This window comes from Stomoxys calcitrans, chromosome 1 (assembly GCF_963082655.1).
Source record: "Stomoxys calcitrans chromosome 1, idStoCalc2.1, whole genome shotgun sequence".
Taxonomy (NCBI): domain Eukaryota; kingdom Metazoa; phylum Arthropoda; class Insecta; order Diptera; family Muscidae; genus Stomoxys; species Stomoxys calcitrans.
This window is the reverse complement of record NC_081552.1, coordinates 193,793,482-193,817,038: the sequence shown is the minus strand read 5'-3', so window position 1 is coordinate 193,817,038 and position 23,557 is coordinate 193,793,482. Positions and strand designations below refer to the sequence as shown.

At 40.9% G+C, this 23,557-nt stretch overlaps 1 protein-coding gene across 1 annotated transcript; it reads left to right on the top strand.

Annotated features, from left to right (window-relative positions):
- Window positions 1-11,611: 11,611 nt before the first annotated feature.
- On the top strand, window positions 11,612-20,613 carry LOC106089997 (uncharacterized). Its single transcript, XM_013256025.2, has 4 exons — window positions 11,612-11,834; window positions 11,978-12,089; window positions 12,161-12,686; window positions 20,465-20,613. Exons 1-4 carry the CDS (start codon window positions 11,787-11,789, stop codon window positions 20,586-20,588), a joined length of 810 nt encoding a protein of 269 aa, XP_013111479.2. The 5' UTR covers window positions 11,612-11,786; the 3' UTR covers window positions 20,589-20,613.
- Window positions 20,614-23,557: the final 2,944 nt, after the last annotated feature.

Here is a 23,557-nt window from a genome sequence, read left to right as displayed (position 1 = left end):
CCAAAATATGGAATGAAATCGTGAATATTTTCGTGCATCGATGATCTTTATTCTATTTTTGGCCATGAAGCTCCATCAAGGACCAGAGTTTATCGAAGGTATGGTGAATTCAACCGAGGCCGTAGTTGACTCCAAGACGAATTTCGTGAAGGTCGTTCAAAATCGGTTGTTGTTACAAAAACCATTGATGCAGTGCGCCAATTGATTTTCAAGATCGTCATGTGACCTATTGTAAGATTGAGACAACCTTGGGCATTAATGGGACCGTCAAAGAATTTTGTTGGCGTTGGATCCCACACAAGACTGGTGTCGATTGGCCGAAATAAATGTTCCAAAAATACGATCGCGATGCTAGGAAGCACGTCTATTACATCGTCACAGGTGATGAATCATGGCGTTTAAGCCCGAAAGAAAACAGCAGTTGACTGAATGGGTGTTTCAAGATGAGTCATATCCAAAAAAAGTTGCTCGCGCATGAAGCACTTCCAACCATGATCTCCTATTTTTATACCCACCACCGAAGGATGGGGGTATATTCATTTTGTCATTCCATTTGCAACACATCGAAATATCCATTTCCGACCCTATAAAGTATATATATTCTTGATCAGCGTAAAAATCTAAGACGATCTAGCCATGTCCGTCCGTCTGTCCGTCTGTCTGTTGAAATCACGCTACAGTCTTTAAAAATAGAGATATTGAGCTGAAATTTTGCGCAGATTCTTTTTTTGTCCATAAGCAGGTTAAGTTCGAAGATGGGCTATATCGGACTATATCTTGATATAGCCCCCATATAGACCGATCCGCCGATTTAGGGTCTTAGGCCCATAAAAGCCACATTTATGGTCCGATTTCGCTGAAATTTGGGACAGTGAGTTATCTTAGGCCCTTTGACATGTTTCTTCAATTTGGTCCAGATCGGTTCAGATTTGGATATAGCTGCCATATAGACCGATCCTCCGGTTTAGGGTCTTAGACTCACAAAAGCCACATTTATTATCCGATTTTGATGAAATTCGGGACAGTGAATTGTGTAAGACCCATCGACGTCCCTCGTTAATTTGGCTCAGATCAGTCCAGATTTGGATATAGCTGCCATATAGATCGATCCTCCGATTTATGGTGTAAGACCCATAATAGCCACATTCATTACCCGATTTTGCTGAAATTTGGGACAGTGAGTTGTGTTAGGTCGTTTGACATATTTCTTCAATTTGAGATCGGCCCGGCCGAACTTAACGCCTTTTTACTTGTTTTTTTTTTTTTTTTGGAAAATCTGGACATGTCGCAATCGTACCACTAGAACAACGCAGAACCGATAATTCCGAGTGGTACACAACCAATTGTTAGCCAGTTGTCTTCCAAGAAATCAGTAAAACCAACCGGGGGATGCACAGCTCGTACCCAGTCTTTAAATAAAGGTGGTGTTTCCGATTCAGACTCAGACAGCAACAGCGGCAATGCAATAATCATTGCAGACGAATCGAGGGATGAGATCTTGCGGGTGACGGCAGTATTGAGCGAGCGCTTTGCAAAGCTCACAAGAAGACCGAGAAAATAATTCAGGGCATGACGAAGGAGGCGATTGAGGAGTATGCACCGGCAGCGCAATCGGGCGAAAGTGCAGGATGCTGTAAGGGAAAGTACTGCCATTCCAAGCACTTCTACAGAAGCTGGAAAGAGAATCAGATCTCCCGAAGAGCTAAAACGCTGAAGCTCGTTCCGGTCCAAAGGACCGATCGCCGCGGGAGCAAGGTGGACATAGGTTATTTAAAGGCTCCAATAACTCGCCTTGTGATATCGAGCATCATAGGCACTCAGTATTTGTGCAAGAGCCGGTGGCACCCGACCTCTCAATGAGACTCTCCGCTCGATACCGCTGATTGTACGCGACTGCCGTTGCAGCTACTTCGTATGGAGCATTCCACTATCCGCAACCTGTGGACGCGCCTATGCTTCTCGTGCCAGCAATGAACACCACACAGATCGGATCTCAATGTTCCAGCCTGTGTGGTGTTTACAGCTTTACCGGCCGGATCCCTGAGACTTCATGGAGGACTGTGACTTCCAAAAGGACGCCACAGCCATTACGGAAGGGGAAGATGCTTGCTGAAAAAGTAAAGAGCCGCCCACTTTTGCCATAGTGGCAACGAAGCACAACAGATGACTGAATTATGCAGTCATCGATATCGGCAGTGGATCCGGTAAAATTTCACCAGATTATCGGTTCTAAGAGAAGGGTCCACCTATACAAATGTTGAGCTGCGCATACAGAGGGGACATCTATACTCCGAACCAGCTATGCCGAAAAACCGAAAGGGTCTTGCAGAAAGCATACGACTGGGCTAGATTACGTTTCTTTAATAGAACGATTTCGATATCCGACAAGGTCAAATACTTAGGAGTGATCTAGGACGTGCAACTGAATTGGAAGTGTCCCTTTCAGCAGCATACTGAAAAGGATCATAGATGTTTGACGCTATATAAAGGGTGATTTTTTTAGAGCTATAGGAAAGTTTTACAAAAAAAAGCATATAAACTTCAGAAAAATGCATGAAATCTTTATTTGCATCGATAATACGGTCCATGTAATTTAACGCTTGGGTACCAAGAATTACCTCAGATCCTGAATCCATACTTAGGAGTCTAAGGGACAATAATCCCTATCTTTCAAGCACTGACTAAAAGATTGGTAGATTGGATGAGGCTGATGGTGATCGGAGACGTGCAGTATTCGTACTAAAATCAGACTGTCTCGCAGACCTCAAAATGTCTGAAGGAGTAGTATGTTACGGATGCAACAAGTTGAAACTGAAGGTGTATAGAAGCGGTGGGGTTGGGTAATCAGCAGACGACTCAGTAGTTGTTGCTGAACACTTGCCTGTAGAACTATCGAACACATCTCTAAAGACTGGCGGATTGCAAGAGATTGAAAATCACCCTGTCACGGTCAAAACAGGTGGCGAAAGCGTCGAAACGGGACCTAACAAGTTTTGTGTGGGTGGGTCATCCGGTTGGATTGGGCTCAAAGTGTGCTCCAGTGGGGAAGGACAGATTTCAAAAAGTACTCTATATTCGAACGGACAATGGTCGAGATCGGAGTATATTTGGATATAGCTGCCATTTAGACCGATCTGCGGATTCAGGGTCTAAGCCAATGAAAGTTGCATTTATCACTCGTTTTCTCTGAAATTTGGAAAAGTGAGCTGGACAAGACCACTCGAAGTATGGTGCACAACGGATCACATTTGGATATAGCTGCTATATAGACCGATCTGCTGATTTAGGGTCTTAAGTGCATAAAAGGTGAATTTACGATTATTATTCCATTTTGCCGAAATTTGAAACAGTGAGTCACAGTAGAGCACCCGATATCCGAACCGTGAATGGTCGGGATCGTTTATCACGAGATTTCTCTGAAATTTGAAACAGTGAGTTGGACAAGGCCATTCGATATCCGAACCGAGTATATTCACATTTGGATATAGTTGCCATGAAGAGGGGTCTGAAGACTAAGGTTCCTAGTCGCGTAAAGGGCGCATTTCTTATCCTATTTTTCTGCAATTTGGAACAGTGAGTTGTATTGGGCCACCCAATATCTGAACCGACTATGGTCCACATCAGACCAGATTTGGATATAGGTGTCATATATACCGATCTGCAGGCGACTTTTTCACCCAATTTCTTTAAACAGTGAGTTGCAGTAGGGCACCCGATATCCAAACGGAGTATGATCGATATGGTACCATATTTGGAAATAGTTGCCACATAGACCGATCTGCGGACTTAGAAACTTAAGCCTATAAAACCTGCGTTTATCATGCGATTTCTCTAAAATTTGGAACAGTGAATTAGACAAGCCCTTTCAATATCGGAACCGCGTATAGTCCACATCGGACCACATTTGGACTTATAGCGCTTAAAAACAGCGCATTTATTATCCGATTTCTCTGAAATTTGGAACAGTGTGTTGGATTGGAGGCCACCGTAGCACAGACGTTAGCATGAACGCCTGGGTTCGAATCCTGGCGAGATTTTTTTGGCCTTGAAAATATATATAAGATTCGTGTTATACTCTAAAATACTTCTAAAATACCATCCCATTTGGGTGGTATTATGGGTGTGGGGTGGCCCCATAGACACTTTTCCCGAATATTGATATCTGATTCGGGCTTTACTCCCAAAGACCTTTTATTTAAGTCCCTTATTTCTATAGACGGCAAACATATCCTATGAGGGGTGTTTTGGGGGATGGGGCGTTCACGCAGTGACTTGACCCTGAAAATATACAATACATCAGATTCGCTTTCTACCTTCAAAGACCATTCATTTGAGCCCCATACTGCTATTGTCATAAATTTGTCCCCTTTGAGGGCGTTTTTGGGAAGGTGATGGCCCCCAAACACCCCCATATTTGCATATCAGATTTGTATACTACTCGCAAATACCTTTTATATGAGCCCTATATTGTCATGGTTAGTAAATAAGTCCTGTTTGGGGGGTGTTGTGCGGTAGGGATGGTGGACCTCATTTTTAATGCCGAATTCGAACGACATGCCGCGTTGCGACACCTCTATGGATAAAAGTTTTACATGGGCACAGTACCTCACAAATGTTGCCAACATTAGAGGGAGGAAACCATCGCTGAAAAATTTTTTCGATGGTCTCTCCAGGATTCGAACACAGGCATTCAGCGTCGTAGGCGGACATGCTAACCTCTGCGCTACAGTGGCCTCCTTTAACTTTAAAGCATATAAGGCCAAAACAGAATGAGCGCGTTGTGCTTTGTTTTTATACCCACCACCATAGAATGGGGGTATACTGATCTAATCATTCCGTTTGTAACACCTCAAAATATTCGTCAAAGATCCCATAAAGTATACATATTCTTGATACTCTCGACGTTCTGATTCGAAATAGACATGTCCGTCCGACAGTCGAAATCACGCTGTCAAACGCGTAAAGCTAGCCGCTTGAAATTTTGTACAGATACTTAATATTGATGTAGGTCATTGGGGAATGCAAATGGGTCATATCGGTTCAGATTCAGATATAACGGTTTATATGGGATAAACCGATCTCCCGATTTGACTTCTTGAGCCCCTGGAAGCAACAATTTTTGTGCGACTTGACTGAAATTTTGTACGTGGTATTGCGTTATGACTTCCAAAAGCTGTGCTACGTATGGTAATCGGTCTATAAGCTGATATAGCTCCCATATAAACCGATCTCCCGATTTGACTTCTTGAGCCCTGGAAGCCGCAATTTTTGTCCGATTTGGCTGAATTGTTGAATGTAGCGTTCTGTTAAGACTTTCAACAACTGCGCCAAGTACGGTCCAAATCGGTCCATAACCTGATATTGCACCCATATAAACCAATCTCCCGATTTGTTTTCTTGAGCCCTGGCAAGCCCCAATTTTTATTTGATTTGGCTGAATCTAAGCACGTTGTGTTTTGTGACTATTTCCAAAAACTGTACCAAGAACGGTCTAAATCGGCAGAATCCATGGTGGTTGGTTCCCATGATTCGGCCCGGCCGAACGCAGCACGATTTTACTTGTTAAGTGTCACGTTGCAAAAATTCAACGCTGCACACAAATCCCACAATAGCAACGCGGTAAAGTTAAAAATTTTTAATTTTTTACGCTTGGAAATGAGCGCCGTTTAGTGCTGCCACATGTAGATAGTAGAAACACTATCTACATGTGGCAGCACTAAACGGTCAAAGCTAAACATTTTTTAACTTTTGGGTGTTGATTTTATGTGGAATTTGTGTGCAGAGTTGCATTTTTGCAACGCGACGCTCAAAACCAAAGCTCAACGCGGTCATTCTATTTTGGACTTTATTCGTGAGATACCGGCCGAAATGTTGGAAGGAGTACGACAAAATTGGACTAGGCGTATGGACCATTTAAGGCGCAGTAGCGGTCAACATTTGCATGAAATTATCTTCAAACATTAAATTACATGGGCCGTACTATCGATTCAAATAAAGATTTCATGCATTTTTCTGAATTTTATATGTTTTTTTTTTTGAAAAACTTTCCTATAGCTCTTAAAACATTACCCTTTATTTGCAGAAATGCACATGTTCCTCCACCGAATATCATACAACTGATTATCTAGTGGTCTTAACTTAAGTAAGCCAAAGTATTAAAAGACAAGACCTTTTCTAACATCAACAAGTTAGAGCGTGCTTAGTTCGGCCGGGCCGAATCTTATATACCCTCCACCATGGTCGCATCTTTCAAGTTCTTTGCGCAGTATCTGTTTTTAGGCAAACAAAGAATAATGAATAAGGACGGAGGAGTAGCTATATCAAGTTATAGTCCAATTCGTGGCTCAAGAAGCGAAATCGTGAGATCGGTTTATATGGGAGCTGTATCAAGCTATAGATCGATTCTGACCATATTGCACACATATGTTGAAGGCCATGGGAGAAGCGTTGTACAAAATTTGTGCCAAATCGGAGGAGAATTGCGCCCTCTAGAGGCTCAAGAAGTCAAGACCCAAGATCGGTTTATATGGCAGCTATATCAGGTTATCAACCGATTTGAAGCATACTTAGCACAGTTGTTGAAAGTGATATCAAAACACTATGTACAAAATTCGAGCCAAATCGGATAGGAATTGCGCCCTCTAGAGGCTCAGGAAGTCAATACCCAAGATGGGTTTATATGGCAACTATATCAGGTTATTTACCGATTAAGACCATACTACTCACAGTTGTTGAAAATGATATCAAAACACTATGTGCAAAATTTCAGTCAAATCGGAGGAGAATTGCGCCCTCTAGAAGCTCAAGAAGTCAAGACCCCAGATCAGTTTATATGGCAGCTATATCAGGTTATAGACCGATTTGAAGCAGACTAAGCACAGTTGTTGGAAGTGATATCAAAACACTATGTGCAAAATTCGAGCCAAATCGGATAGGAATTGCGCCCTCTAGAGGCTCAGGAAGTCAATACCCAAGATGGGCTTATATGGCAGCTATATCAAAACATGGACCGATTTGGCCCATTTACAATCCCAACCGACCTACACTAATAATAAGAAGTATTTGTGCAAAATTTCAAGCTACTAGCTTTACTCCTTCAAAAGTTAGCGTGCTTTCGACAGACAGACGGACGGACGGACATGGCTAGTTCAACTTAAAATGTCACGACGATCAAGAATATATATACTTTATGGGGTCTTAGACGCATATTTCGAGGCGTAACAAACAAAATGACGAATTTAGTATACCCCATCCTATGGTGGCGGGTATAATAACGTTGGCATTGACATTGACATTGAGTATTTTCTAAACATCAAAATATTTGTCACAAAAATATATAAAAACAAATGAAAGCGTGCCAAGTTCGGCAGGGCCGAATCTTATATACCCTCCATCATGGATTGCATTTGTCAAGTTCTTTAAATGACTTTTTCAAATATATATAAGCTAGGATAGCAGTGCATATCGGATGTAATAATCATGTATTAGATTATCCCTCACTAAAAAGGGTACTTTTGAACTGAACCATGAAGAATTTCTGAATCGATTCGAACACTGCAGGCTCGAATGAAAGGTAGTCGGGAGTAGATTACGAATATGCTCAGGAAAGAGGTATAGACTTATTAATTAATTGATATTGGAAGGGTCAGGGGCCTTCCTCCGTTATGCCAAAAACGCCACCCAAAATCAAAAGTGGACCGATAGGGACAATATGGGTATTAAACGAAAAATATTGGAGACTAGAATACGAATATGGTAAAAAAAAAAGTTGGGTTCACATTTCAAAAGGGTCGCCCAACCCCAAAAACTGTTCCCTACAGACATATTGGACGTACATATCAATAAAGGACTCAAATGAAAGGTATTCGGGAGTAGACTACGAATATGACATAAAAAATTAAGTCCGAGTAATTGATGGTCGCCCCATCACCGATAAGCGAAATTTTGTATGCCACCTTATGGTACCCCGAAAACACGAAATTGGTATAAAATGTTGGGGTAAAATGACCTGGGGGGACGCTCCATCCCAAAACCCTCCCGAACGGACATATTTACCGATAGGGACAATATGGGAATCAAATGAAAGGTGTTTAAGAGTAGAGTACGAACTTGCCATTAAAATATCATCCTAAGTGGGGGGGGGGCCTTCCACCCCCAAAAACACCACCCAACAGGAAACTTTAACCGCTTTGGGTAATATGGGTATCAAATAAAAGATATTTAAAAGTAGAATACAAATCTGACATAAAAAATAGTTTTTGGTGTCTGATTTTATTTACCATACCAAACTTCTGTCTACTAATTTTAAAGCTTATGGAAACCGAGCAAGGATGATCAAGAGACCGGTTCACATGGGAGCTATATCAGGTTATAGACTGATCTGGACCGTATTTGGCGCAACTGTTGGAAGTCGAAACAAAACATGGCATGCAAAATGTCAGCCTAATCGGACAAAAATTGACGCTTGTAAGGAATCAAGAAGTCAAAGGGAGATAGGTTTATATAGCAGCTATATCAGGTTACACACCGATTTGGACCGTACTTGGAACAGTTGTTGGAAGTCACAACAAAACACGACCTGCAAAATTTCAACCAAATCGAACAAAAATTGTGGCTTGTAAGGGCTCAAGAAATTATATCAGGAGATCGGTTTATATGGGAGCTATATTAGGTTCTTGGCCGATTTGGATGGAACTAAACACAGTTTTTAGAAGTCAAAACAGAAAACTATGTTCAAAATTTCAGCTAAAACAAAAATTGAGGCTTCAAGGGGCTCAAGAAGTTAAATCGGGAGATCGGTTTATATGGGTGCTATATCCAAATCTGAACCGATATGGCCCATATGCATTTTCCAACGATCTACATCGACAGTTAGTATCTGTGGAAAATTTCAAGCGGCTATCTTTACGTGTTCGACTGCTATCGTGATTTCGACAAATAGATGGATGGACGGACGGACGAACGGACGGATGGATGGATGGCGGACATGATTAGATCGGCTCAGGATGTCAAGACGATCAAGAATGTATATACTTTGTGGGTTCCTAGACCAATATTTCGAGGAGTTACAAACGGAATGACTAGATTAGTATACCCCCATCCTATGGTGGTGGGTATAAAATCACCAGATCACGGAGATGGGTGGGACGATTTAAGCGAAATTTAGTTTGTTTATAAAAACTAAAAAACAGAAATATGGTATACTTATTTAAGGTGGGATGTCTAGGGGGGACGCCCCACCTCCAAGGCCAGCCAAATGGAATATAAACTAATAATGACAATATGGGACTCAAATGAAAGGTATTTGAGACCAGAGCACGAATCTGATATATGGGGATCCGCCTCACCCCCAAAAACACCCACATATTGAACATATTTACCGACCATAGCAATATAAGGCCCAAATGAATGGTATTTGGATATCAGAGAAGAGCCTTAAAATAATGTCCACATTGGCCCGAAATATCTGAAGTGTCGTAGCAGCACCCCTAAATATGACTTATTTCCGGACGTTACAGTATAGGACTCAGATAAAATACAAGAGTGAAAGAAGGCTCAGCGGAGCGGACCCTGACCAGCTAGTATCTATATAGCTGCCATATAGACCGATCTCCCGATAACGGGTCTGAATCCCACAAAAGCTTTATTTTTTATCCGATTTTGCTGAAATTTGAAGCAGTAGGTTATTTTAATCCTCCCGACAACTGACCTAAATATGGTTCAGATCGGACTATATTTAGATATAGCTGCCATGTGGACCGATCTCCCGATAAAGGGTCTGAAGCCCATAAAAGCTTTATTTTTTATCCGATTTCGCTGAAATTTGAAACAGTGAGCAGTTTTAGGCCTCCTAACGTAGGATCCAAATATAGTTCTCATCGGACTATATTTAGATATAGCTGTCATATAGACCGATCTCCCGATAATGGGTCTAAAGCCCATAAAAGCTATATTTATTTCCCAATTTCGCTAAAATTTAAAACAGTGGGTTATTTTAAGCCTCCCGACATCTGACCTAAATATGGTTCAGATCGGCCTATATTAAGATATAGCTGCCATATAGACCAATCTCCCGATAAAGGGTCTGAAGCTCATAAAAGCTTTATTTTTTATCCGATTTTGCTGAAATTGAAAACAGTGAGTAGTTTTAGGCCTTCCAACATCTGACCCAAATATAGTTCAGATAGGCCTATATTAAGATATAGCTGCCATATAGTCCCATCTCCCGATAAAGGGTCTGAAGCCCATAAAAGCTTTATTTTTTATCCGATTTCGCTGAAATTTGAAACAGTGAGCAGTTTTAGGCCTCCTAACATAGGACCCAAATATGGTTCAGATCGGCCTATATTAAGATATAGCTGCCATATAGACCGATCTGCCGATAAAGGGTCTGAAGCCCATAAAAGCTTTATTTTTTTATCCGATTTCGCTGAAATTTGAAACAGTGAGTAGTTTTAGGCCTCCTAATATAGGACCCAAATATGGTTCAGATCGGACTATATTAAGATATAGCTGCCATATAGACCGATCTCCCGATAAAGGGTCTAAAGCCCATAAAAGCTATATTTATTTCCCAATTTCGCTAAAATTTAAAACAGTGGGTTATTTTAAGCCTCCCGACATCTGACCTAAATATGGTTCAGATCGGACTATACTTAGATATAGCTGCCATATAGACCGATCTCCCGATAGGGGGTCTGAAGGCCATAAAAGCTTTATTTTTTAACCGATTTTGCTGAAATTTAAAACTGTGAGTAGTTTTAGGCCTACCAACATCTGACCCAAATATAGTTCAGATCGGACTATATTAAGATATAGCTGCCCTATAGACCGATCTCCCGATAAATGGTCTGAAGCCCATAAAAGCATTATTTATTATTCGATTTCGCTAAAATGTGGAACAGTTGGTAGTTTTAGGTCTCCCCACATCCGCCCCAAATATGGTTTGGATCGGATTTGGTTTTGGTGTTGTGGGACACTCTATTATATATGTGGGAGCTATACCTACATCTAAAACCATTTTTTACAAAAATATAATGTTTGTCCTTGAGCCAAATTAGATGAACACAACTCCATGACTGTCGGGCAACTAAAGCGACATTTACCTCTTTCACCAGACTACATCGACAGACAGACAGGCGGACTTAGCTAAATCGTATTAGAAAGTGATTCAAAGCCTATCGGTATACTTAACAATGAGTCTAGCTCTTCTCCTGCAAAGCGTTGCAAAAAAATCGACTACGGTATAAAACCCTGTACCACAGTAGTGGTGTAGGGTATAAAAAGATTTTGTCAAATACCAAGCTATTCTGCTAAAGAGTTGAACGTTATAAAGAGAAAGATAAGGCCATGTAAATAATCTTTATTGCCCAGATAATCATTAAAATCTCTCAAACTAAACACAATTATCACGCAGGCACTATTTTTAGGTGCTTGAATACTTATTGGGCCCATTAAATATTTTTGGGAGAATAAATGCAAATAAGATGAAATTAGCACCTACTTAAGTAACTAGAATGGTAAATAAATGGCATTTCACCAACATTGAGGTTTGTCATTTAACCACTCGCCATGTGGCGAAAGTAACATTTTTCTATGGGAGCGCTTTTTTTTTCTTAAAGATATCCATAAATCTTGATATCATAAGTAATAACAAATAGTTGCTCACAAGCACTGAAGCGTAACGCACGAACCAAAAGAGTAGCTATAACAAAAAAAAAAAAATATATATTTTGTGAAGCAATTCACTGGCAGACATTAAGAGTTTTGTAATCAAAAGTAGTGTAATGTTTGATATAAACCATAAAAGGTGGATTTCTGTATTCATTTGGCAAGTGAGTATTAAAGAATATGAACTGAATCACAAATAAATGGACTGTAAAAAGTTTATTTGTACATTTTACAATATCACAAAATTCTTTAACTATTTTTGTTCTCTTCATAAATAATTCACTAATTTTCTCCTTCCCCATACCAGGTGTCATATGTCATCCTGAAGCATTCTCATTATGCTGCCGCTGAGTGCAACGTATGCCAATCAAATCAGGCGGCCTGTATTAACACAACATCCTATTATTTGTGTTTTGGTGGTAAGAGGACCACCATGACCCACCGCTCTGCCTTATTGACCAACAAAATTTTGGCCCATTTTCCATTGCAGGTGATACGCCCGTCATGGACGAGCTGTACCATTGCCAGAATGGTTTCGATTGCACCGATTTAAATGCGATATGTGTTCAGAGCTCCTCCCAACGTCGACCCAGTTGTGGTGACACATCATTGTGTGGCCTGTGTAGTGCCCACCGCAATCATGTGTTTGCCTGTATGAGTCGGACAACATTTCGAATGTGTTATGGCGCTCTACGACCTATAGGACCAACTGGATATTGCCCTGAGGGTTATGTTTGTGATGCAAAAAGCAATACTGTTTGCGTACCCCAAAATTTGGCGAACGAAGTCACCTGCGACATGGTGGCAGAAGAGGAAGGAAACGGAAATGGTGGTGGTCAAACGCCAACAACTACTACTACAACAACAACAACACCTCCCAGCACAGGTGAAGGTGGCGAGAATGAAACAACTTCAACGCCAAAGCCAAATGAGAATCTAACCGCCCAGCAAGTTTGTGAACAAATCAACCAAATCGGGTTGTATGAAACTTCACCGACGGATCCCTATTGCAAGAGGTATGACAATTGTGTAGTAACAAGTAAACTTGCTTTAAATTTGACCAGACTGAACTTAAGGATATCCACCATCACAAGCATATGTGTATCTTAGCCAAATATCGTCGATATTGGATGAAAAACAAGTAAAAAGGCGTTAAGTTCGGCCGGGCCGAACTTTGGATACCCACCACCTCGGGTGTATATGTAAACCATCTTTCGTCATAATCCGGCGAAAAATGTATAATTTATGCCCCCATATCAGCTATAAGTACAAGACATTGTTCAATTGTGTATAACAAAATATTGGTCTTTTTAGTAGTTATATCTAAAACTAAACCGATCTCAACCATATACGACACGGATGTCGAAAAGCCTACTGAAATCGAATTTATAATGCGCCTTTTAAGGGGCCAATACTTAAAATCGAGATATGGTTCTATATGGCAGCTATATCCAAGTCTGGACCGATTTGGGCCAAGTTGCAGAAAAATGTTGAAGGGCCTTACACAACTCACTTTCACATATTTCGGCGAAATCGCACAATAAATGCGATTTTTATGGCCCAAAAACCCTAAATCGAGAGATCGGTCTATATGGGGGCTATATCCAAATCTGGACCGATCTGGGGCAAATTGACAAAGCATGTCGAGGGGTCTAACACAACTCACTGTCCCAAATTTTAGCAAAATCGGATAATAAATGTGGATTGTATGGGCCTAAGACCCTTAATCGGAGGATCGGTCTACATGGCAGCTATATGCAAATCTTGATCGATCTAGACCAAATTAAAGAGGAATGTTGAAGGACCTAACAGAATCCACTGACCCAAATTTTGGCAAAATCGGACAATAAATGAGCCTTTTATGGGCCCAAAACCGTTAATCGAGAGATGGGTCTATATGGCAGCTATATCCAAATCTGAACCGATCAATGCCATATTGCAGAACTATGTCGAGGGGCTTAACCTAACTAACTGTCCCTAATTTCGGCGATATCGGACAATAAATGAGCCTTGTATGGACCCAAAACCCTTAATCGAGAGATCGGTCTATATGGCAACTATATAAAAATCTGAACCGATTTGTGCCATATTGCAGAAGTATATCGAGGGGCTTAACCTTACACGCTGTCCAAAATTTTGGCGACATCGGACAAAAAATTAGCCTTTAATGGGCCCAAAACCTTAAATCGAGAGATAGGTCTATATGGCAGCAATATCCAAATCTGAACCGATCTGTGCCATTTTGCAAAAGTATGTCGAACCTTAAATCGGCGGATCGGTCTATATGGCAGCTATATCCAAATCTGAACCGATCTGGGCCAAATTGACGAAGAATGTCGAAGGGCCTATCACAACTAACTGTCCCGAATTTCAGCAAAATCGGAAAGGAATGTGGCTTTTATGGGCCTAAGTTCTTTGAATGACTTTTTCAAATAGAAAAACACCACCTACAAATTTCAGGCAAATCGGGTAATAATTGCGCCCCCCAGATGCTTAAAAGTCAAACTGGGAGATCGGTTTATATGGTAGCTATATCACGTTATAAACCGATTTAGATCATATTTGGGATAGTCATATCAAAATGACATATGCAAAATTTCAACCGTATTGGATAAGGATTGCGCCCTCCAGAAGCCCAAGTATACTAATCAGGAGATCGGTTTATATGGCTTCTATATCACGATATGGACTGACACAGTTGTTGGAAGTCAAAACAAAACACTTCATGCAAACTTTCAACCAAATCGGCTAAGAATTGCGCCCTCTAGAAGCTCAAGAAGTCAAGACGCAAGATCGGTTTTTATGGCAGCTATATCGGGTTATGGACCGATTTGAACCATTCTTAGTACAGTGGTTAAAAGTTACAACAAAACACGTCATGCCAAATTTTAGCCAAATCGAGCAGCAATTGCGCCCCCTAGAGGGTCAAGAACTCTAAACGGGAGATCGGTTAATATGGCGGCTATATCAGGTTACGACCATACTTCGAACAGTTGTTAGGAGTCATACCAGAACACTTCATGCAAAATGTCAGCCAAATTGGATTGAAATTGCGCCCTCTAGAATCTCAAGAAGTCATATTTGGCAGCTATATCATATTATGGAACGATTTAAACCATACTAAGCACAGTTGTTGGAAGTCATAACGAAACACGTCATTCACAATTTCAGTCAAATCGAATGCGAATTGCGCCCTCAAGAGGCTCAAGAAGCCTAATTGGGAGATCGGTTTATACGGCGGCTATATCAGGTTATGGACTGATTTAGACTATACTTAGCAAAGTTGTTGGGATTTACACCAGAACTCTTCATGCAAAATTTCAGTCAAATCAGATAAGAATTGCGCCCTCTAGAAGCTCTAAAAGTCAAGACCCAAGGTCGGCTTATATGGCAGCTATATCAAAACATAGACCGATTTGGCCCATTTACAATACCTACCGACCTACACTAATAAGAAGTATTTCTGGAAAATTTCAAGTGCCTAGCTTTACTCCCTCGAAAGTTTGCGTGCTTCGACAGACGACCGGATATGGCTAGATCGACTTAAAATGTCATGACGATCAAGAATATATATACTTTATGAGGATAGAGTACATTTTTGATTTCCGAAGGGTGGGCGGACCCTCCCCTTTACTCCAATTTTCTAAAACGCCTGATCTCGGATATGGGTGTACCAATTTAAGCGAAATTTTGTATACCACCCCATGGTACCCCAAAAACACCCTATGGTACCACCAATATGAAACTTTGGGGTTAAATAACCTGGGGGGACGCCCCATCCCAAAACCCACCCGAACGGTCATGTTTTCCGACTGGGACAATATGGATATCAAATGAAATGTACTTAAGAGTAGAGTACGAACTTGGCATACACATGTCACCCTTAGTGTCGAGGGGTCCCGCACCCCCAATAACACCACCCAACAGGACACTTGCACCGCTTTGGGCAATATGTGTGTATCAAATGAAATGTCACCTTAAGTGTCGTGGGAATCAGTGGTCAAGAGTTATAAGAAAATCCTTCCTGACAAATATTGAGAGAGTCGGTTAACAAATGACCATTTTATTGCATTATTACAGCAAATCGGAAGAACATATATATAGAAGCTATATCCAAATCTGAACCAATTTTTCCAATTTAAATAGGCTTCGTCTCTAGGTAAGGAAAAACATGACCGTACCAAATTTGAAGACGATCGGATGAAAACTGCGACTTATAGTTTGTACAAATATGCTTGACATTATGGGGCTCAAACAAAATCGTGCTCTAGCACGATGCTGATATCATTTCAGAATACGCCCCCTAAATTCCCTTCAAACCGTCCATGTTTGCCTACTATGCTGATATCATTTCAGGATTCCGCCCCCTAAACTATCTTCAAGCCGTCCATGTTTGCCTACTATGGCAAAATAAGGGCTCAAATGATAGGTATTTGACAGTAGAAAACGAATTTGATATCCAATTTTTGAGGCCAAGTGTTTGGAATTGCAATTTCGGCTTAAAAAAAAAAGGAATTTGAGAGTAGGGCTCTTCACTCCAAATGCGGCAATTTTGCTTATTTACGTAGCCATTCAACCAGAAATGAGCCTCATCGCTGAACAAAATTTGAACACATTTCGAACCGAACACTGATTTTGGTAATAAAATTCAATGATTTGCAAGCGTTGCTCGTTAGTAAGTCTATTCATGATGAAATGTCAAAGCATACTGAGCATCTTTCTCTTTGACACCATGTCTGAAATCCCACATGATCTGTCAAATACTAATGCATGAAAATCCTAACCTCAAAAAAATCACCCTCTATTTTGGATGCCCCAAACTAGACATATATGTGGATTATGGTAAAAAGGGGCTCAAATCTGATATCCGTTTTATGGCCAAGTGTTTCGGGGATGACTCATCTCATAAACTCCCCTTGAACCACACATATATACCGACTGTAGCAATTGATAGCTCAAATGTGGTATTTGGGAATAGAGTATGAATCTGATATCTACTTTCGGGGCAAAAGTTTTGACGACTCTAATCCATCACCAAAACCAAGGGAATGAAGTCGATCTAACATCTAAACTTTAAGGCCGGACCCTCCCCTTACGCTATTTTCAAAAATGCCGGATCTAGGAGATGGGTGGTGCGATTTAAGCGAATTTTAGTTTGTTTATAATAACCCAGAAACAGAAATTTGGCATCCTTATTTAGGGTGGGATATCTAGGGCGGCCCCCACCTCTAAAGCCAGCCAAATGGAAATTTGAATTTAGTTTAAAATGAGAGGTATTTGAGACTAGAGCATGAATCCGATACAAAGGGGTCCGCCCCACCCCCAAAAACACCCCCATACTGGACATATATACCGACCATATCATTATCAGACTCAAATGAAAGAAATTTGGTAGTAGTTCACCAATATAATATCCACATTGGGGCGAAATATCTGAAAGGCCATACCACCACTTCCAAACAGGACTTTTTCCTGAAAAAATAAGTGACTGAAAGAAGGTGCAGCGGAGCGGGCCCTGTCCGGCTAGTTATATTTATAGCAAGACTTAATGCTTTACTTGGTGTGTGAGATAGTGTGGTACTAACACGAGGACGTCGAGTGTGAACATCTCTACGAACAGTAAAATGACCATAAGGGTAATAACATCCAGGAGGGTAAAATTACGAACAGTCTTGCAGTGTAACAAGTAGATTAACACCTTCTCTGAGGGTGGCACAATCCGCATCGTTTGGGTGCCAGGCCATAACAGAGTAAGGTAGAATGAAAGGGCAGACGATTTGGTAGTGAAGGCCAGAGAGCTGCCGTTGATAAATTTGGTTAACCCGAAGCCTTTCGGGTCGACGCAGTCCGATTTAAGGGTAGGACGGCGAAAATCCTATGGGGTCATCCGGATCCGAAGGAAGTAAGCAGGTGTCATAACGAGTCACATAGGACTACGAGACCACTTATGCAAAAGTGATGGCATGTGCGGGGCTTGTGGGAAAGATGATGAAACGTTGGAGCATTTCGTATGTCATTGCCCGGCTTTCGCGGCTAACAGACACCGGTACTTAGGTGGGGACACAATACCAGAGAGTGATATAGAAAACAGCAAGAATTTTGTAAGTAGCACGGAATTCCAAACTTAAAATTTTCGTTTTCAAGGACACTTATTATACCCTCCACCATAGGATGGAGGTACGCTAATTTCGTCATTCTGTTTGTAACTCCTCCAAATAGTCCTCTGAGACCCCATAAAGTACATATATTCTTGATCGTAATGTCATTTTAAGTCGATCTAGCCATGCCCGTCCGTCTGTCCGTCCGTCTGTCCGTCCGTCTGACTGTCGAAAGCACGCTAACTTTCGATGGAGTAAAGCTAGCCGCTTGAAATTTTACACAAATGCTTCTTATTAGTGTAGGTCGGTTGGGATTGTAAATGCGCCATATCGGTCCATGCTTTGATATAGCTGCCTTATAAACCGATCTTGGATCGTGACTTCTTGAGTCACTAGAGGGCGCAATTCTTCTCTGATTTTGGATAACGGCTTCTCTCATGACCTTCAACATACGTGTCTAATATGTTCTGAATAGTTCAATAGCTTGATACAGCTCCCATACGAACCGATCTCCCGATTTTGCTTCTTGAGCCCTTAACAGTCGCAATTCTTATCCGAATGACCTGAAATATTACGCAATGACTTCTACAATGTTCAGCATTCATTTATGGTCCGAATGGGACTATCTTATATATAAAAATCAATTTGTGTTTGTTTGTAGGTTTGTTTGTTTGTATGTTTGTGTGTTCCTTATAGACTCAGAAACGGCTGAACCGATTTTCTTGAAATTTTCAAAGATGGTGCATCATGACCCCGTGGTGAAAATAGGGTACTAAATTTTTTGATATCTGAAGGGGGGGGCGGACCCTCCCCCTTAACCTAATTTTCAGAAACGCCAGATCTCGGAGATGGGTGGTGCGATTTAAGCGAAATTTTGTGTGCTCTCATATAGTACCCTAAAAATAAAAATTTGGTATCCAAATTTCGGATGGGGTACCTAGGGGGGCCGATCCACCCTAAAACCTACCAAACATATATTTAGACCAATCACGACAATATGGGACTCAAATGAAAGGTATTTAGGATAAGAAAACGTATCTGATATTCAATTGTCGGACCAAGTTTGAGGGGGACCACCCCAACCCTCAAAACACCTCCAAATCGGACATATTTACCGACCATGGCAATATAGGACTCAAATGAAAGGTATTTGCGAGTTAAATACGAATCTGTGGTCCAAATGTGGGACCACGTTTCTGTGCGTCCACCCCTTCCCCAAAACACCCCCCAAACAGGACTTATTTACTGACCATATCAATATGGGGCTTAAATAAAAGGTATTTGAGTGTAGAATTAGAATCTGATATCCAAATATGGGACCAAGTATTTGGGGGGCCGCCTCTCCCCAAAAACATCCCCCAAAGAGGACAAATTTACGACCATAGCCATATGGGGCTCAAATGAAAGGTCTTTGGGAGTAAAGCACGAATTTGATATCAATATTTGGGAAAAGTGTCTATGGGGCCACCCCACCCCGACAACACCACCCAAATAGTAAGTATTAGCTGACTTATGCAATATGAGGCTCAAATAAGAGGGTTTTTAGAGTGGAACACGAATCCGATATATATTTTCAAGGCCAACTCACTTAGTGGCCGTCCATCCCCCAAGCCGGTCATGTTTGCCGACTATGGAAATATGGGGCTCAAATTAAAGGTATTTGGGAGTAGACCACGTATCTGATATCAACATAAGGGACCAACTGTCTAAGGGACGTCCCACTACCATAACAAACCCCAAGTAGGACGTATTTGCTCACCAAGATAAGTTTGGTCTTAAAGAGATTGGAACTAAATATTTATAGTTTTTAGGGCCAATACCCCAAACCGGACATATTTCCTGACTTTTGCAATAAGGAGTTTAAATGATTTTTTTTAGTGACCATTGCAAAATGTGGCTCAAATAAAGGTATTTGGGAGTAGAATACGAATTTGATATCCAAATTTAGGACCATGATTTTGGGGCATCACCCCCTCCCCAAAACACCCCGCAAAGGGTAAAAATTTTTCGACCATGCCATTATGTGGTAATTAAGATTAGAAAACGAATTTAATAAACTATTTTGGACCATGTGTTTGGGGGACGCCTCATCGTGTAAACTCCCCTAAACCAATGGCAATATGGGGTTTAAATAAATGGTTTTTGAAAAAAAAAGCACTATGGTGATATTTTTTCAGGGCCAAGTGCCTGGGGGACCACCTCACCCCCGAAAACACCCCTAAATCAGATTTCATTGGAGTAGCGGGCTGAAATAAAGTATTTTAAGAATGGAGTACACCTTACATCGAAGTCAAGCGATATACTATATTCGTAGCATGTTTTTTCACTTAAACCTCTTTAATTGTCGAAAATAAATGTTCCAAGGAAACTTTTGTTCCATGTAAAGTAAAAGAAGGCGCAACGGAACGCGCCCGGGTCAGCTAGTAACTCGTTAAAGCTCCGATAGCATAACAGTTCCTAATCAATATTCTTTGTTTGCCTAAAAAGAGATACCGCACAAAGAACACGACAAATGCGATCAATGGTGGAGGGTGTATAAGATTCGGCCCGGCCGAACTTAGCACGCTTTTACTTGTTAGTTTTCAGAGAGCGCAGCAAGCCGATAACTAGTTTAGATGTATGTCCATAGTGGCATAGGGCGGATTAACCCCAGCACCCTCTTTTCAACCTAACCTAATGTTTTACCTTCTTTTCAGATATGTGCATTGCTATAAGGCAAATGGTTCTATTAAAGGAATGGAATACTTATGCTCATCGGGTGCATACTATCATATCCAGCAGAAAAAATGTGTATTTAATAAACCCTCGTATTGTTTGTAACATTTGAAATGGTATATATGTATGTATATATTGGGTTGCCCAAAAAGTAATTGCGGATTTTTTAAAAGAAAGTAAATGCATTTTTAATACAACTTAGAATGAACTCTAATCAAATATACTTTTTTTACACTTTTTTTCTAAAGCAAGCTAAAAGTAACAGCTGATAACTGACAGAAGAAAGAATGCAATTACAGAGTCACAAGCTGTGAAAAAATTTGTCAACGCCGACTATATGAAAAATCCGCAATTACTTTTTGGGCAACCCAATAATATTTTGATGATAATAAATTAAAATAAATAAAATTATTATCACAAATTTTATCTTGTGTTCATTGAAAAATATTTAAAACAATGACGTTTTGTGTTGTTGCAAACTATGCTTCGACCATCAGGACATGGAGGTTTAACAGGTGGCTGAAATATTTAGAAAGAGAATTTTGCTTTCTCAAAACAAAAGCAACTCCTTTGTTCAAAACAACATACCCCTCTTCTGGGGGTCCACACATATAAATCGATAATTTCTATTGCACACGAAATTATGACCACAGCTTCCAAACGCATTCGTTGACGGTACATTAGAACCCAGACAGGAGTTGGCTCAAGAAGTCAAATCGGAAGATCGGTTTATATGGGAGCTATATCAGGTTCTTCATCGATTTAAAGCAAACTTGCCACAGTTGTTAGAAGTCAGAACAGAACACTACATGCAAAATTCCAACCAAGTCGGATGAAAACTGAGGCCTCCAGGGGCTCAAGAAGTGAAATAGGGAGATCGGTTTATATGGAAGCTATATCAGGTTCTTCACCGATTTGGACCGTATCTGGCACAGCTGTTGAAAGTCATAACAGAACACTACGTGCACAATTTCAGCGAAATCGGACGAAATTTGGGGCTTGTAAGGGCTCAAGACCTCAAACCGGGAGATCGATTTATATGAGAGCTATATCAGGTTATACATCGATTTGGAACATACTTGGCACATTTGTTGGAAGACGTGACGGAATACTTTTTGCAAAATTTTAGCCAAATCGAACAAAAATTGTGGCTTCCAGAGGCTCAAGAAATCAAATCGGAGGATCGGTTAATATGGGAGCTATATTAGGTTCCTGGCCGATTTGAACCGTACATGACACAGCTGTTGTAAGTCATACCAGAATACTATATGCAAAATTTCAGCCAAATCGGAGAAAAATTGCGGCTTTCGGGGGCCTAAGAAATCAAATCGTGTGATCGGTCTGTATGGAATCGATATCAGGTTCTTCACCGATTTGGACCGTATCTGGCACAGTTGATGAAAATCATAACAGAACACTACGTGCCCAATTTCAGCGAAATCGGACAAAAAGTGGGGCTTGTAGGGGCTCAAAAAGTCAAGTCGAGAGATCGGTTTCTATAAGAGCTATATCAGGTTATAGACCGATTTGGAACATACTTGGCACAGTTGTTGGAAGACGTGAATACGGCGGAATACTTCTTGCAAAATTTTAGCCAAGTCGGACGAAAATTGAGACTTCCATAGGCTCAACAAATCAAATCGGAAAATCGGTTTATATCGGGAGCTATATCTGGTTCTTGACCGATTTGGACCGTACTAGGCCCAGTTGTTAGAAGTTATAAAAGAACTTTATGTGTCTAATTTCAGCCAAATCGGATGAATATTAAGACTTCCAGGGGCTGAAGAAGTCAAATCGGGACATCGGTTTGTATGGGAGCTATATCCAAATCTGAACCGATATCGCCCATTTGCAATCCCGAACGACCTACATCGATATTAAGTATATGTGCAAAATTTCAAGCGGCTAGCTTTACGTGTTCGACCGCTATTATGATTTCGACAGACGGACGGACATGGCTAGATCGACTCAGGATGTCGAGACGATCAAAAATATATATACTTTATAGGGTCCTAGATCAATATTTCGTGGTGTTACAAACTAGAATAACTAGATTAGTATCCCGCCATCCTAAGGTGGTGGGTATAAAAAATAATGATTCCAGGAATCCCGTCATTGGATGGGACCACTTCGCAGTTACCGAAGGAATCGAAATATATCGAGTGCTATAGGTGGATTTTTGAAGCGCCGTCCAACAGACCACAACACTATAGAGCATTTTAAGTCTGATAACTGCAGTATATACCCAGTAAATGACATGTGATTAAGCCCCCAAGTGTGTAGGACAAGAGTTGCCTTTCTTGACCCTTCTCAAAATGTTTGATTTGAAGTTCAATTTACTGTCCAGGAAAACACCCAGGCATTATGCGCTTTCAGTAATGGGAACATTCTTTCCTCCCAAGGAGACTGGTGCAACTGTAGGTAACTTGTATCTCCTACCCTCGACTGCCACGGATTTCCCAATGAGATGGCTGAACAGTTCAAAATTCAACTGTTTTGGGGGCTGGGCCAGATGTCCCAGAGAATTGCAGAGCAGATGAGTGAGACTAGGAACTACCTTTCATATGCGAGGGGAACTGGAATCTGTGGGTATGTCTTTAGTGCAAAGAATGACAGATGGTCACAACGGAGGATTGTGAACATTTTAAAATCATGTGGTCTAATCTAGACTTGAAGAGGTCTACCGCTTTGCGGACGCTGGCTAGAACAGGCGTCTCAGACATTGTGTCTACCAAGACAGGTCACTTGCTTGCAAGCTTGCAAGTAACGACTTTTGGAGAAGCTGTGAGGACGTTGACGTCGAAGTCTGCTGTGTGTGCGTGTGTCTCTCACTGGCAGTCAGAAGAAGTTCATTTCTTTGGTTCTCATTTTGCTGTGATATCACAACGGATTGAAATGTCTAAGTGAGCCTAATTGGAGACTGTTACAAAAACCTAACCTAAGCAAAGCTAAAGTCTGAAATAGGAACGGTTTAGTTCCCACTCCCAGAAGTATGCAATGATTTTGAAAGTTATGCATTTGAGAAAACTTTTTATCTATTTTTGCTAAGCTTAACACTTTATTAATATAGAACA

Coding starts and splice junctions, on each gene's coding strand:
- LOC106089997 (XM_013256025.2), top strand. CDS start 11,787: ATGTTTGATATAAACCATAAAAGGTGGATTTCTGTATTCATTTGGCAA. Junction 11,835..11,977: donor TTTCTGTATTCATTTGGCAA/GTGAGTATTAAA, acceptor TCCCCATACCAG/GTGTCATATGTCATCCTGAA. Junction 12,687..20,464: donor ACGGATCCCTATTGCAAGAG/GTATGACAATTG, acceptor CCTTCTTTTCAG/ATATGTGCATTGCTATAAGG.